This window comes from Myxine glutinosa, chromosome 6 (assembly GCF_964187855.1).
Source record: "Myxine glutinosa chromosome 6, kmMyxGlut1.1, whole genome shotgun sequence".
NCBI classification, from domain to species: Eukaryota; Metazoa; Chordata; class Myxini; order Myxiniformes; family Myxinidae; genus Myxine; species Myxine glutinosa.
The window spans coordinates 188,450,876-188,467,418 of record NC_136266.1 but is presented as its reverse complement, the minus strand read 5'-3'; the positions used below and the strand labels follow the sequence as shown (position 1 = coordinate 188,467,418).

The 16,543-nt window shown below is 39.7% G+C and overlaps 1 protein-coding gene across 1 annotated transcript in view; it reads left to right on the top strand.

Annotated features, from left to right (window-relative positions):
• The window catches only part of KATNBL1 (katanin regulatory subunit B1 like 1), a 141,410-nt gene that overhangs the window by 2,184 nt on the left and 122,683 nt on the right, over positions 1–16,543 (top strand). Inside the window, exon 2 of the mRNA XM_078781011.1 lies at positions 1,612–1,745. Coding sequence (XP_078637137.1) covers positions 1,629–1,745 — 117 coding nt within the window. The 5' untranslated portion in view covers positions 1,612–1,628. The remainder of the gene's footprint in view (positions 1–1,611; positions 1,746–16,543) is intronic.

Sequence of the window (16,543 nt, the reverse complement as noted above, 5' to 3'; positions counted from 1 at the left end):
CATCTTGGATACCCTCGCATTTGCCATCTTGGCTACCAACGGAAGCTCGATGAACTGAACATGTATTCCCTGTTCTACCTTAGAAGAAAAGGGGACATTATCCTGAAGTACCAGATCTTACACGGAACAGTTGAATTGGACCCAGGTGACTTATTTACTCAACAGCACAACACAAACACCAGACGACACTCGTTGAAGATCTTCAAAGAAAGGAGCCGCCTAGAAGTCAGGAACAAGTTCTTCGCACATCGGATAGTGGAGGATTAGAATAATCTTCCTCAAAGTACCGTAGAAGCCTCCTCTATCCAGACTCAAAACCAGCCGAGATGAGCATTGGTGGGAGGAAAGATTCAGACTACTTTGAACCCTCACGCATGAATGCAAATTTATGGTAAAGTTTACAGGATGTAGTGACTGGGAGCTACAGGACTATCCTTTGTCCCGTGTGTTATTATGATGATGATTATTATTATGATTATGATAAGCTGAGCTCTGAGGATTTGCTGTTAAACCCCACATCGTGCATGATGAGTGCAAAGAAACTGCATCTACTGTGCATTTGATTGTCAAACGTTCTCTGAAAATGAAGCTCCTACTTTACCACTCAGAAGACCCACAAGTGGAAAACCCACGAGTAAAGGACTACCTCAAGCAGCAGCTTCCTGTCATATGGAGGTCAAATCCTAAGGCTTTGGATAGCTGTCGGTGGGCCAGGACTACATAATTAATTTCTGCATGGACCGTGGTCTAAGTGGTGGTAAAACGTATTGTATTTTGCACAAGTCTTGCATCTGCACATGATGTGCAGGGGCATTGTCTACAAGGAGCAAAGCTTTGTTGGTGAGATTGTTCTCCTTGGTGTCATTTTCAATGAAGCTGGAGAAGGATTGAAGTGGGGACAGGATTGGTATTCCCTCAAACAGGGCTTAAACCCATGTTATCAAAGGTATTTTTTTTCCAATGTGTCACATTAATTGTACTAGCAACGGTACCCGCCCTATCGGCGGGGCTTCAATTGGGAGGCCCAAATGAAAAGGCAAAATATCAGAAATTGAAGGTTTTCTTTATTTTAAACGATTCATATAAACATCCGTTAAATCATACCACACGCGAATCATCAACATCTAAGCAGTACATGGCGCCCATTTTGAAAAAAGATAGAATTCTGCAAAACGGAAGCGGCTGCTGCACGTCTTTCTCAGTCGCACGTTTATGTGTGAAGAGTGCGTGCCGAATCTGTAACACGGAAGCGGCCGCTACACCTGTTTCTCAGTCGCTTTGCACACGCTGCCGTGTTCCTTCGGAGCCGCACGTTTATAAAGGAAGAGTTCGTCAGGAGTCGATCTACTCTCTCCTGGTACGTAGAATAAACAGTATTTGTAGAATTTCAACAAAAGCCACATCACTGTTCATATCGGTAAATATTATTCCATCATGTTTGGAAAAATTGGAAAACTTGGAAAAACAATATAGCCTATTTTACTCCCAGGGGTCCCAGGAATACCCACCCAAAATATCGTTGCGATCGGTTGAGCCGTTTTTGCGGTACCCTCGAACGGACGGATGGACATTTGGTGAATTATAGTAAGATTAATTATTGTTGTTTTGCAGTTGCGGCATACCTGATTATGGCACCTGGAGGACAGAACAAAATCGTCAGGCAAAGAAGGGCACGAGATTCCCTGGAATTTGTGCCACCAGCAAAGCAAAGGTGTTTGAGAAGTGCCAATGAGAAGCATTTTAAGGCAAGCAAACTTTTGAAATTTCTTTCCTGGAAATCGTTTATGAATTTTTTTTCGATGTATTGATTTGAGCAATATGTGTGGACAGTTATTGTCTTGATGTTACCAGTGTTTCAATGAGTGCAGGGTAGGCATGGGCATATCTGGGAAAAGCTTTTTCTTGCTTGTCAAAATATCTTGTACTCGTGCATTGTGCTCGAAACGTTTCTGCCGAAGCAGTTTCTTGACGAGGGTTACAATCTCAGGCGGGTTGCCACTCCAACACAGGATACTCGACTAAGTGTGCAGGAATTTGGAATTTGTCCTGGGTGCCTACTCCGTGAAGGACACCGTGGGATATTACACCAAGGGGGAGGGGCGTTTATTAACTGGGTCTGGATTTGAACTCAGCCTAAACAGCTGAAGTCGGTGTTCTTACCTCCAAACTCGAGACTATCTTGCCATCCTGGCCAACGTATCCTGTGCTATCAATTTCGGATTGTAATATAATTGAAGGTATTCAACCAAAGGGGGCCATTTGCCCTTTATTTTTTTACCTGTGACATGTTGCAGATACACAAAGACTTCGTGTGTGTTTTTTCTTGGGGGTCGATTTTTTAAATGTGCACTCATTGGTCAGACATCTGCTGAACCACGCCCACCCACCATGGCACCCAGCCAAAGTAATATAGCAGCCATCTTGGTATTTTGGTGGGCCTAAGACATCAGGCCTCTGCTAACTATACACTGCCTGGGTTTGTTGCCTCAGATTTCCATTGGCTTTGTTTGGGTCGAGTTATCTTGGAACGGCCCTGGTTTCCACATTATTTTGAATAAAGAATGTTCCAAGCAGCTTACCAACACTCAAAGGTTTTGAATCACTTTTACTTGATTACAAAACACTCCAAGTGCAACGGTAAAAACCTATCCTTTATCACATAGATCCACCATCCAAAGGAAATCATCCGCAGTAGCCACTGCACTTGAGATGACGTAACATATGAGTGGAGCATGAATATGTGACGAGGTAAACATGGGCTGAGCAGGAATATGCATTACATTCAACATCGGTTACAGCACACTCCTCGACTGGTTTGGTATATAAACCACGACCGCAATTGTTTGAGTGGAGTGAATTACGTCAACATGAGGACCGGGGTAGCCACCTTGGCTCGGAACATTGCCAAATGAATAAACTGACCACAAAGTACAACATATTCAGGGACCAGAATATGGTTAAAGGATAGTAACACAGCGAAAACAACATAAGAAAATGAAATTCACACTCGATAGAACACAATGAAAGAATTCACTCTTCCGTTGATATAAGCAATACGACCTCAGCCATGGGTCACAGGTAAATATAGGTCCTACTTTACGGGCCTCTCATCTGCGGGCATCTTGGAGATCTTGGCGAGATCTTGGAGACGACGGCAGGGATTTTCGAAGCTCCACACGGTCTCCACGTTTTCAAAGTTAAAGTCTGTTCACAATTGCGGTCTGTTCACAATTGTATTTTGAATGCGGTCTGTTCACAATTGTATTTTGTCGAAACTGTATTTATCTTTCGGCGTGGGAACCTATAGTGTGCCCATTGGAAGTTTCTCGGTGTTTATCTTTCATAAATTAGTCGTTTGTTTGCCGTGTCGCTTGCAGCCTCAGGCCTTGCAGCCGCAGGCTTCCCCCGTCGAAGGTTGTTCCTTCCTTCGCTGTTTTGCAAGGTTTTTTGATTTTCCCTTCTCCCCCAAACTTCACCAAACATCTACTCTTTGTCTAACGTTGTACCCCCCCCCCCCAACCCCCCCCCCCCCCCCCCCAAAAAAAAATTCCCCTTTTTCCTCTTGTGCTTGTGGTCCATCGTGCGCCTCTGTCCATGTGCGCTGTCCCGACCCGCCCCCATTATCCCCTTGCCTTCCACCTTCTGCCCTGTTCAAGTGACTCGTGGTGTCCCTCTCGGCTCCCTCTCCCCATTGGTATTTTTGTGAATATAAGATTGTTCTTCACGGTTCTGTTTAAATATGTTTAAACATGTTTAAACTTTCCCTTCAGTGTTTTATTCAGTGGTGTATTACAACACGCTGTTTTTCTTCCTATTTAAAAGGCGCCTTTCAATTTCCTCTTCAACTCATTCCATTTCAAAAAAATATTCAATCTCTTATAATTCTTTCTCACTACATGCTCTAAATTCTCATTCATTCCACCCCTCCTCCATCGTTCTTAAACGGATCGCTAACTTGAAAATCACAACAAACCCAATTTCTTATAAATGTTCATCTTTCATGAATCATCCACTTTATAAACGTCCCCCTTGCCCCTCCCCGCCAAATCTCCCCCCTTGCCCCTCCCCTCCAAATCTCCCCCCTTGCCTCATCCCTCCTAAACTCCCCCCTTGCCCCTCCCCTCCTAAACTCCCCCCTTCCCCTCCCCTCCAAATTTTGCCCCTTGCCCCTCTCCTCCTAAACTCCTCCCTTGCCCTTCCCCTCCTAAACTCCCCCCTTGCCCCTCCCATTCAAAACTTCCCCCCAACCCCTCCCCTTCAAATCTCCCCCCCAACCATCCCTCCCAAATTCTCCCTCCTCCCTCCTCCCACCTCCTTCTCAAAGCTGCCTCCTTCCCACTTCGTCTCCCTTCTATCTCATACCTCCACCTCCCCCAACCTTCGACCTTCCTCTGCCCCCCCTCAAACAACCCCATACTGTGCCTCATCCCATCACCATCAAACCTTTCATCCTCCTCATCCTTCCCTTTCTTGTAACTCTTCTGTAATCTCTGCCACACTATCAACTGCTCTTCCTACCTCCCCCTCTCATCCTTCATCTGACCCTACCCCTCCCCTCCCCTGTCCTGCACCCGATGCTCCCCCTCTCTCCTCATTAACGGTATGGACCTCAAACATCCGGGGCCTTTGCTCAAACCTGATTGATCTCTCCATTCAGGTTGCTTCTGACAATCCAGACTTGATCTGCTTAACAGAAACTTTCCTCCTTCAAGATGTCTCTGATTCCTTAATATCTCTTCCTGGTTACTCCCTCCTCCTGTATGATAGACCTGAGCCTCGTCCTGGTGGTGGGGTGGCTATCTTTATCAAAAACTCTCTTCCTCACTCTCCTTGCACTGCCCTCTCTCCACCCCACCCCAGGAGTACCTCTGGCTACGGCTTCCCCTCCGCTCAAATTTTTTGTCAATATGTGTTCTGTACCATCCTCCAAACAGTGATGACTCCATTTACATTTCGCTGTCGGACAACATGGACCATCTTCTATCAACTCATCCAAACTCTCTCTTCCTCATATGTGGCGACTTCAACTGTCATCATGCCAGCTGGCTGGGTGTGGGTTCATCTCTCACCAGCCATGGCACCTCAGCAAAGGACTTCTGCGACTCATTGGGTCTGACACAATCTGTCAATTTCCCGACCCGGATCTCAGTTAATGGAGTATCTTCTCTTCTGGACTTGGTTATGACTAACTTCCCTGCAAATGTCTGCTGCTCTTCTTCTGCTCCAATCGGTTCTTCTGATCATGTGCTTGTTAAAGTGGACATCTCTCTGGCCATTCTCAGAGAGCCTCCTCAGCGCCGACAAGTCTGGCATTTCACTCAGGCTGACTGGCATGGTCTGCAAGCAGCCATCAATCATCTGGACTGGTCTACCATCTCTACTGAGTCTGACATCAATTCTTCCAAAGCAAACTGCTCTCTGTCTCATGCACAGATTTATCCCATCTCGTCTTCAGTTGTCTTACCCTTCCTCCCGTCCATGATACACTGAATCTTGTGGTGTGGTAGTTGCCCTGAAACAACTTGCCTTTGCCTCTAGGAAGGCAAATACAACTGAAGGCAATCTCAGTTCCTTCCACCAAGCTTGGAACAAGTGTGTGTCTACCCTCAGGAGTGCCAGGAAGCACTATCTCTCCACACTCAAGATTGAACTCTCAAACCTGTCTCCTTCCTCCAAATCCTGGTGGCGTCTGGTCAAATCCGTTTCTGGTGTTTGTTCCCCCTCCATCCTCTCTCTTACCTCCAATGGCTACACAGTTGACACCACACGTGACAAAGTCGAATGCCTCAACTGTGTTTGCCTCAAATTCTTGTGTCCCAAACCCATCTCTCTCTGTTCCCACCTTTCCCAGTCGAACCCAACTGCTCCTGGACTCTGTGTCCTTCTTTCCTGACAAGGTGGAGAAGTTTCTGTCAAACCTCGACTCTGATTCTGCAATTGGACCAGACTGCATCAGTCCACGGGTCCTAAAATCCTGCTCTGCCGCTCTATCTCACCCTTGCTCTGTTCTTTTCACCCTCTCTTTTGCTCAAGGTCATCTGCCAGCATCTTGGAAATCAGCAAACATTACCGCTTTACACAAAAAATGTGCAAAAACAGATCCTTGCAACGACAGACCAATCAGCCTGCTTCCAATTATCAGCAAATTCATGGAATCCATCATTGCTTCGGATATCAAATCCTTCCTCTTCTCCAATGGCCTGATCTCTGATCATAAATTTGGATTCAGACCAGGTCATTCTACTCTGGACATGTTGCTTCTGCTGTCTCAACAATGAATGGAGGTCCTCAATGCCAAACAGGTAATCAGAGCTGTCTCACTTGACATATCACGTGCCTTTGATATGGTCTGGCACCCAGCTCTGCTCACCAAACTCTCCTCCTATGGTATCCATGGAAATCTCCACTCATGGCTTGCGGACTTCCTCTCTGGTCGAAGGCAACGTGTGGCCCTGAATGGATTTCTCTCATCTCCCCTCCTGTTCTGGCTGGAGTTCCCCAAGGTAGTGTTCTGGGCCCTGTGCTTTTTCTGGTCTTCATCAATGATCTCTCTGACTCTCTGGAAAATCCTCTCTATCTCTTTGCTGATGTCTCCACTATCTGCCGCTCCATTCCTCATCCCTCAGATCGGCAGTCTGCAGCCTCCTCACTCTCTGCAGACCTGGAAAAAAAAATCAGACTGATCAAACAAGTGGAACATGTCTTTCAATCCTGACAAATCTCACACTCTTACAATGTCTCTCCGAAAGGACCTACTGGCCAACCCTCCCATCTACTTTCTGAACAATCCTCTCCAAGAAGTTCTGTCGCTCAATCTTTTGGGTCTCACTATCTGCCATGATCTTTCTTGGGAAAACCACATTTCCAAGCTGGCCTCCAAAGCCAGTCGCCGACTGGGCATCCTCCGTCGTGCGAAGTCCTTCCTTGGCACACCTGAGCTCCTCACCACATACAAGGCTTTTGTCCACAGCTCAATGGAGTACTGCTCTCCACTCTAGGCTGGTGCTCCTGCCTCACACCTCGCTCGGCTTCACGCTGTTGAAACCAAAGCGTTCAGAATCATTGGAATCTCCTGCGATGAAGCTAACTCCGAGGGCCTTTCACTCACTCACCGCAGGCAGATTGGTGGTCTTTCTGTCTTCTGCCGACTCCTCTCTGGCCTTGCTCCCCCAGCTCTCTCTGTGCTCTGTCCCCCAAATATTCCTTCACGTCGCACAAGATCTGCCTGCAACCCTCTTATGGTTAAACTGCCAAAATCCCCCAGCTCTCTCTGTGCTCTGTCCCCCAAATATTCCTTCACGTCGCACAAGATCTGCCTGCAACCCTCTTATGGTTAAACTGCCAAAATCAACTCTCTGCTCACCTTTACTCCTTCATGCCTTTTTTCTCCCGCCTCTGGAACAAACTCCCCCACTCCCTTCAATTGCACTCCTCCCTCCAGGTCTTTAAAACAGCTGTTCACCACCATCTCTTATGTGCCTCATCCATCTCATCCACTCAACCTCATCCATCTTATGCACCCATCCAAAACCCTGATCTTTTCTTCACCCACTAATTCACAATTCATCCCAGATACTTTTTTCTTTTTTCTTTTTTTCTTTTTTTTTTTAATTCCAACTTCTTTCCTGGAAGGCCTTGCAGTGTTCATATGTTTTATACCTCTCCCACCTCCCCCAAAGCCCTCTCCCTCCCACATTTCTCCCATTGTCCCTGCTCTCAAATGTTGTGTTTGTGTCCTTCCCCTCAGTAGGGAGATAATAGGGCTTCCAGGACACCCATGTATTTAGATGAGGCTTTTTCCCAAACTGCCCATTTTTCCCCTTATTACCGCGACACCCCTTTCTCCTTTTACATGTAAGTGAATGGGGGAGTCCTTACTTAACCTCCAAGGACCACGCGACATTCAAAATTCCTCATTGATCCTATGAATATTTGCTCATTTTCTAATTTTTTAAACAACTCAATTCTCTTATGGAACTCATCCCCATCTAGGATATTGATAAACTTTACATTAAGCACCTTTCTCTGTGCGTTTATAAAATGATGTGTTTCACGGAGGGACCTGGTCTGTCCTCCTCCCGATCCACATACTATTTTAAAATTATAATATTTATTATCCGGTTGATAACCATCAAAGTTCTCACTCCACTCTAATATATTTTTCTTTCCGCCCTCCATTACCCCACTTAACAAATGAATACATTTATCAGTCTTGAGGACCTTCTGACCAGTGATCCTCTCAACCTCTCGGATCTGGTATTTCTCACACTCATTATGTTTTCCATTTATATACCAAGGTTGATTACACCTCCACTCTTTAGTCTGGTTGATACTTGGTTTTATCATATATTTATTTATAAAAAAGGCGGCGGTAGCCCTTAAAATCCCTAACCCCCCTTTTTAACTTATCACTTGTATATTTTATCACTTATATATATTGTTGCGGATATGAGGACTATTTTTTTTATTGTGTGCTTTATTATTATTATTGTTTATTCCGCGCCTCCTGCCTCCGGAGTTGTGTAAAGGTCAAAGGGCGTCTCAGTAGTTATTCCATAAACACCACATTGCAGGACCCGATAAAACCCTTGTTCAGTAGCTTATATCTTATGTGTCTTAGGGTAAGGCTGTCTCCCATTAATTTAAATACTCCATTGCACCGAGTGAAATAAGAATAGGTCCCCTTTCATTTCATTTCAATGGCCAACTGCATTTTGGGCGGTTTTCTTCAACCACCATTGACCACGAGGCAGGGTCGGAGAAGAAAGGCGTGTCTCCACCTCATCATAGAGGGGAGGAGTGAGCCAGCCCCACTCGACCAACCATGAACAAGGGGTTTGGCTTGAGAGGGCGGAGGAAGAGCGATCGGGGAGGTTCGCAAAGGTTGAGGGGCAGGGCCTATATAACCCGCCGGCGGGGCGTTCCCCAAGCAGTTGAGACAAGGAGGGAGGAGACAAGAGCTGGGTCGTAGGAGTTGAGCTTTTACAAAGACGGAGAGACGAGTACAAGGAAAGAGCTGGGTCGTCAGAGCAGATGCGCTTTTACTGAGACAAGCAGCACCGACCCGTGACTCCGCGCACATGACAGGCTCGGTGGCATCAGCGGCCGTCGAGGTCCAGCCCGACGTCCCGTGCGGGATCAAGCTCCAGCCAGCTCCGTGCCGTCCTCCCCCCTCCAGCCACACACCTCCTTCCAGCAATCCACTCTGCAATTCCCCGCGTGAGTCAGTGTCTTTGTTTGTTCTGTCCTGGGTAGTAAGTAAGCCTGTTAGATAAGCTAGTATTTTCCCTGTGTCTCTAAAAGCTTCTGTATATTATTTTCTTATCTTTCCTTCTCCTTGGTTATTTTGAGCCTGTAAATAGTAAATAAATTTAGTAGTATTTTCAACCCTTTTCTCGTCTTATTCCTTTTCCTCTTTGCATTCGTCATCTTAGTCATTTCCCGATTGAATATCGGTGGTGCGATACGGCCAACGTTTGGGTTGAATCGGGTTTTAGTCGGGGAATAACTGTTCGGCCGCGGTTACACCACCACTCGGTAAAAATAACATCTGATCCGCGGACCGTAACAATATCTTGTCACTTATATATATCTTATCACTTATATATATCTTATCACTTATGTATATCTTATCACTTATATATATCTTATCACTTATATATATCTTATCACTTATATATATCTTATCACTTATATACTTATATAACCATAAGGGAGACTATCAATTCCATTTTCTAAAATAAACCTGTTATCATCATATGCTCCTAGTGCTAGTTTATTTATCTCTTCTGAATATAATTCATGCTTATAACTCCTAATCCCTTTTACCTTTCTATACTGTTCCTCCCCACTCATCAAACATTGATAATAATGACCAAAATTTATACTTTCTTTAATTACATTTTTCTTAATCCCCTTGAGCTTCTGATCACACTTCTCCACATTCCCAACTCTATATTTATACGCATAAGCCTTTGCTCTCAATGCTATGAACTCACTCAGAATATTTCCACCAAGCTCATCCTTGAACTTTCCAATCACCTTTTTATTTTGATTTGAGAACAGCTGACTCTTAGCATCATAGTTGCTTGTATCATAAATTACAGAATCAGCTTTCATATCATCATAGACATCATCTGTCTTGATACTCAGAATGAAGCTGTCCATATCCATATACATCAACATGACGTTATCATCATACTTTGTTTTCAAATTCTCAAAATAATATTCATACATCAGTAGTTTTGATAGATCGAGAACAGTAGTACCAATATAAATCGGTTTATCCATCTCAATTTCTTCTTTCATCATATGAACAGCACAAAAGTTTTCTGTAAAGATTTCAACACGCTCAAAGCTCGGTCTGTTGATTAGTTTGGAAGTTTGTTCCCAGGAAGTTGTCAACTTAATATTTTGTCTCTTTCTAACATTTTCCATAGTCTTCCCAAACACCGCGTTATTCATCAACTTATAAAAATCTTTCTCAAAGTCAGTCTTTCCAAGCGTTCTCTTTCGAGTGTTAAAATCAATATATTTCATTAACCAATAACTCTGTTTGAATTTCAGGACCCGATGAACTTTCTCAACAATTAGACCATGTTTCACAAATTGTAAAAGATTTCTCTGATGTAGTACATAGTTCTTCTTATCAAAGAATGTTGTTAAAAGTTTTTCTGTTCTTGATTCCTTATCAAATGATTTCTGATATTCACTCAACCACTCTGGGTTTGTTAATTCTTTCTCACACCCGAAAGGAAGATCTTTATGTTTCTCAGAGTTATTTTGGATACTTTAGATCAACCTCCAGGAAATACCCTTCTTTCCTTTCATCCAACTCTTTTTGTGTTGAACTCAGAATCTTTTCTAGAACACCCTCATGATCACTCTCCCATTTCAATCCCCCATAAGGTTGTGCTTGGGACATTGCCCACCCATAGAGGTTGTTGGCGTCATAATACATGAGATAGGAACTATCTTTCTTTGGATCATAATCTGGAAGATATTTGTTATTTGCTTTTGAATATCTTGATGAGCAGACTTGTGAAATTCCCCCTCTCTTTGCTCTCTCTATCATCAGGAGCATATCAACATCGGTTATCAAATCCAAATCTTGTTTAGTCATTTTTAGCATAGCACTCCAAGCAAGACCCGGTGCTGTGAAATAATGAGCAGGGTCCAAGCCATATCCAGAAAGACACACGGATCTAAAGGCTTCGAATACATCTGCTAGAAGAAGGACATCAGTCTTGAGATAGAGATCATGATAATCACCCATATTATTGATATTGTATTTTTTCCAAACATTTTGAGCATGTACATAATCATCATCTGAAACATTGCTATTATTTAGAATATTATAAAAATCTTCTTTTGGAGGAAGTTTCTTTTCATCAAATCTTTTAAATGAATGCATATAGTCGTACGGGTAAATTCCCTTTTGTGTTAGGAGTTCCGCATCCTCATAATTACTCTCCAAACATGGAAATTTTTTCAAATTTTTAACTAGGTTAGCAAGAGGACTAGCCATGAATTTATATGTATCCAAGAATCGAATTCTTGTAGTTGGTCTTGTTGGAATGATTTTTGTAAAGGAGATGTATTTTTGATCTGTACTTGGAATAGCACTGATACTCCCAGGAGTCTTTGACAACTCTTTAATAAACAAGTGTGTATCATAATGAGCGTTGTTATGAAGAAAGACAGGAATGAACGAGGGGAGTTTATAATTAATATTACAACTTTGATGAGCCGGACCTCTATATTTACCAGTGAGATGGCAATGATCTCTAACCTTTAGGCTTTCACCAATTTTCTCCTCACAAATATGACAGACATTGTTTTTTCTAAATTTCCTTTTCTCTTCACTCGTCAAGTACATTGGTTTATTGGTTTCTCTCATTATCGTGGTTAATCGAACACAGTCTTTTTCTAGTCGTTTCACAAACTCCTCTGGGGCATTTGAGCCTCTATACTCCTCTAACTTGTTATATTCATCACCAACGGATGATTTGATATAATAACAAAATCCGCAAGGAGTATGTTTTTGATACTTATTTGTGTATGATTCTTTTGGATCTGGAGCTGCTGTTGCTATTTTTTCCAAGATACTCTCAAAATCAGCATATATCACAAAAGGATGTTTAATTGTTTTATTTTGATCTTTGAATGAAATTTTAGAACCAGGCTTTGGAAGTGTAATGACTGTTGCTTTCTCATTTGAACAATATTGTTTATGAGTATCCAATCTCTCCTGTGAATGAAATGTGTTCAAACACCGACGACATGGATAAACTTTACATTTTCTCGAATAGACTTGTGATTTAATCAATCTTGAAAAGTTTTTGATATAAGCATAATGTTCAATTTCACCAGATAGGAAATACAAGAGATCAACATGTTTTTCTTTCTCATCATCTGAGATTTGTAAAATCTGCACTTTATTCTTTTGTCAACCCATAGACATTTATAGAAATATTATTTAACTTTTCAAACTTTGAAATATTATTAAGTGTCATCGGAAATTTCAAATTTTTCATATTCAATTCATCATATTTCATATAATTGCTTACTCTTTCAGCATGTTCTTTTGCTGGATGTAGATATGCTAGTACAGACCACAAGAAACACTTGTTATCAGCATTCTGAATATTTACTATAGCATTTTTATCTTTGATGATTTTAGGAAGTTGAATATATGATCTTGCTTGTAGTGGATCAGATTTAAAAATGTGAACATCAACAAACAGAACCTTTTCAACAGTGAGACCGCTTCCGACAATAAGATCATCAATATCAAATTCACTATATTTAAGCTTATTAAAGACCTGTTCTTTATTTCTATCATAATCATTCTTATTAAGTACCATATAAGTTGTTGTATGTAGGTAAAAGTTAAATGGTGGATCTTCCTTTTTACAAAGAACCAATTTAGCCCCCAAATAATATTTACAACTTCCCATTTCAGATATAGTCATCAATCTGATCATCTATTCCTTCCTTTGTAAGATCAACAGCAGCTCCCAGAGAACGGGGGACTGGATCTTTGAAACGGAACAATCTAATTTTAATATTTCCTTTGAAAGCACCATCTAAATTTTCAATCTCATAATATGGAACTTGGTGTTTCTTTGTCTTCTCATGACGCTTCCAATCCTTCTTGAGGATGTAGTGTTGACAGCGCTCACAATAGACCTTTGGAAGAACCTTTGGTTTGAGATTCTTCAAATGTTTTTGAATGTCTAAGTGTTGATCATACCCACTTCTCAGAACCCATGTCTTACAAATCTTACAATACTTATTATCTTTACTCTTTAAATGTTTTTGTGTTTTATAATGTTTATTGATATGTTTGTAGTTCTGCTCACAACTCACAGTAAGTAGAATTCGTCATATTTATATAGTAAAAAAACTTCACTATTTACTAGTTTTCTTTTACTTAAAATAAAACATGAAAAAATTGAAAACAAGAGTCAGGAAACTCAATTAAATTTGGGACAACTTATTCATATGATTCTTGGTTAGGATGTGATATCTATAACTAGTCTTCTTCATATCCTTATCACAAAGATCACAATGTTCCATCTCTTCTTCTTTATAACCGTTAAGAACATTATCTAAATGGTGCTTTGTTTGTTTATGTTTCCTTTTATCAAGTACTATAATTAGCTTATTACAAGGTTCACATCTTATCATATTTTTACTCTTATCAGATGTATTGATAGCATGTTTAATGGTTCTGATATGAATATCATATCGATTGTACTGTTTATCACAGGCGGAACAATAACCAGAATTCATGTTATTTATGCAGTGAAAAAACTTCATATTTCTTCATCACTAAACTCTATATAGTAATCGGAATCATCAATAAAACTACTCTCATAACTATCATCTGAACAGATACTAAAGCTTTCTTCTGATCCGAGGCTCTCAGTATCAAATTCAGAATCACTGAAAAAGTCTTCTTCGGAATAACTACTCATTTAATTAGTAAGAAACACAATTTCCATTGATATCAATACACTTTCTTTCAATTACAGAATCAACTACAACATGACTCAAATTGAATGTAATTTTCAAATAATCATGAATAATAAGTGTTCTGAGAGACAAAGTCCCAGAAATATTTACATCTTTATTTATTTCAATACCTTTGGGTTTATTAAGGTATATACAAATGTCTCCACGAGAATTGTCGATGGTCTTATCATACATCTTTAAAGCCTCAGGATCAATTTTAGATTCTAGTCTTGTCAGAATAGCCAGTAGAAGTGGAGATACTTTTGTAAGACTTACCTTGAGTGATGACTTTACAGGATAGGCTCTTCCTTTAAATGAAATAGAAGGACTCATGTTATTTTCCATAACTGGTTTTATCAAAAAATTCCCATATTTATCTTTGTTTAATTTAACATCTTTGACATATTTTTCTATATCTTCCACTGAGGTAGAGATTGATTGAAATTTGTCTTTTGTGCTTTGAAACATTGTATTTATTGGCTAATAAACTTGCATTTAGTTTAAGTAAAAATTTACCATATAAATATGATAAGTTCTGAAGGATATTTAGAATTTCCACTCTCCATATGATAAATTAGAGAATTGTCCGGCTTGTGATAGAATAGGGCTTAATAATGAGGGTTCATATAAACAATGTATTTTCTGTGATTTAATTTAATTAATGATAATAAAAAAAAAATATATATATATATATAACTCTTTTAAATTAGAACCAAAAATGAATTACTTTACAAGATTAATAAGAGAGATGAATGTTAAGTATTGTGATGATAATACACCATTTCTTTCAAGGGAAGAGACTATTTGTATTGAGGAAATGTATAAGGGTTTAATGATATTTATTATTCAAAATAATTTTAATGGAAATGTTAATACAAGATACTATATAAATAAAATAATGAATTATTTTGAAATTAAACCCGAACTCAGGATAAAATATAGAGTTTCTAAAATAGCTCAAAAAAAGTTAGATGACTTGTTTTCCAAATATATAAATGAATGATTTTTTACCCGTTTGGGAAAATAAGATAAAATTTAATAACCATAAAAACATTCCAAATTCATTGAGATGTCCAATAGTTGGTTCAAGCGGATGTGGAAAAACCTGTTTACTTTTAAAGATGCTCCTTACCCCCAACTTTTTAGATTATGATAATTTAATAATTTTTACGAAGTCAAGTTTTCAACCCGAGTATCAACTACTATCACAAGGTTTTAATGCGGGTCTTAAAAAGGAAGACATTATCGGTTTATTTAAACTTCAAAACAAACTAAATGATTATAATTTTGAGGATATAATACAACTATTTTGTGATACACAGAAATCAAAATCGAAACCAAAACCCATAACTTGTATTCTCAGTGATAATACGGATGATATACCTTCACCTCAAGATTTAGATAAATCAAAAAAGAACCTCGTCATCTTTGATTGTGTTAATGAGAGAAACCAAACAGTAATGGACAGCTACTATACAAGAGGGAGACATTCTTCTTGTAATTGTATTTATCTTAGTCAGTCATATTTTCAACTCTCTCGACGCTCAATAAGAAACAATGCCAATACTTTTATTTTATTTAAGTTAAATTCAATAGATGTAAATAATTTTTGGAGAGATAAATTGCTCTACGTTATGTAGTAAAAAAGAATTTGAAAATTATATGAAACACACGATTGGAAAATATAAATATATTGTTGTGAAACAAGATGAGATATTAAAGGATGTATTTTTATTTTAAACATAATTACATATATAAATGATAACTATTATTATTAATCTTGTGGGTAAATCTGCTTCAGGAAAGAACTTTCATGAATCTAAACTCTTGAATAGTAAAAATGAAAAGATTGTAAGTTTTTTTTTTTTAAACACCCTATGATTCGTTTTGTGAGTACTACAACCAGAGCAAAGCGACCAGGAGAAGTAGAAGGGAAAGATTATTTCTACATTTCAATGGAGGAACATATGCGATTGAGGAACGAAGGTCAAATATTTGAGGAGGTCTCTCTTGGTTCTACAAAATATTCACATTGTAAGAGAGTTAAATAAAGTAAAATATAATGGTATTGGGATTTTAGAAGCTAATCCTGAAGGAATGAGACAAATTATTAAACAATTGTGTGGTGATGGAGTTAAGATTTTATCATTCGGTTTTGATATCGATGAGGAGACTCAACGCAAACGTATGAAAAGCAGAGATACAAGTATTAGTGAAGAAGAAATAACAACTCATATTAATACCAATAAAGAATTTGATGAAATATTTAAAGAAAAGGATTTATTTCAACACATTTACTATAATGATGAAGAAAAGGAAAATTTTCCCATTGACCTTTACAATTCATTAAATGATATTTTTCAATACTAAATGAATGCCGAAGAAAGAGCAAGAAAGTTTAAAGAACATCAAGAGTTGGTTTCAAAAGTTGTAAAGCAACAGGAAGAGATGAAGAAGAAACGGAGACAGAAACTAACTGGTGAAGAAGCCTTTGAAAGAAAACAAGAGAAATTTTTTTAACCTC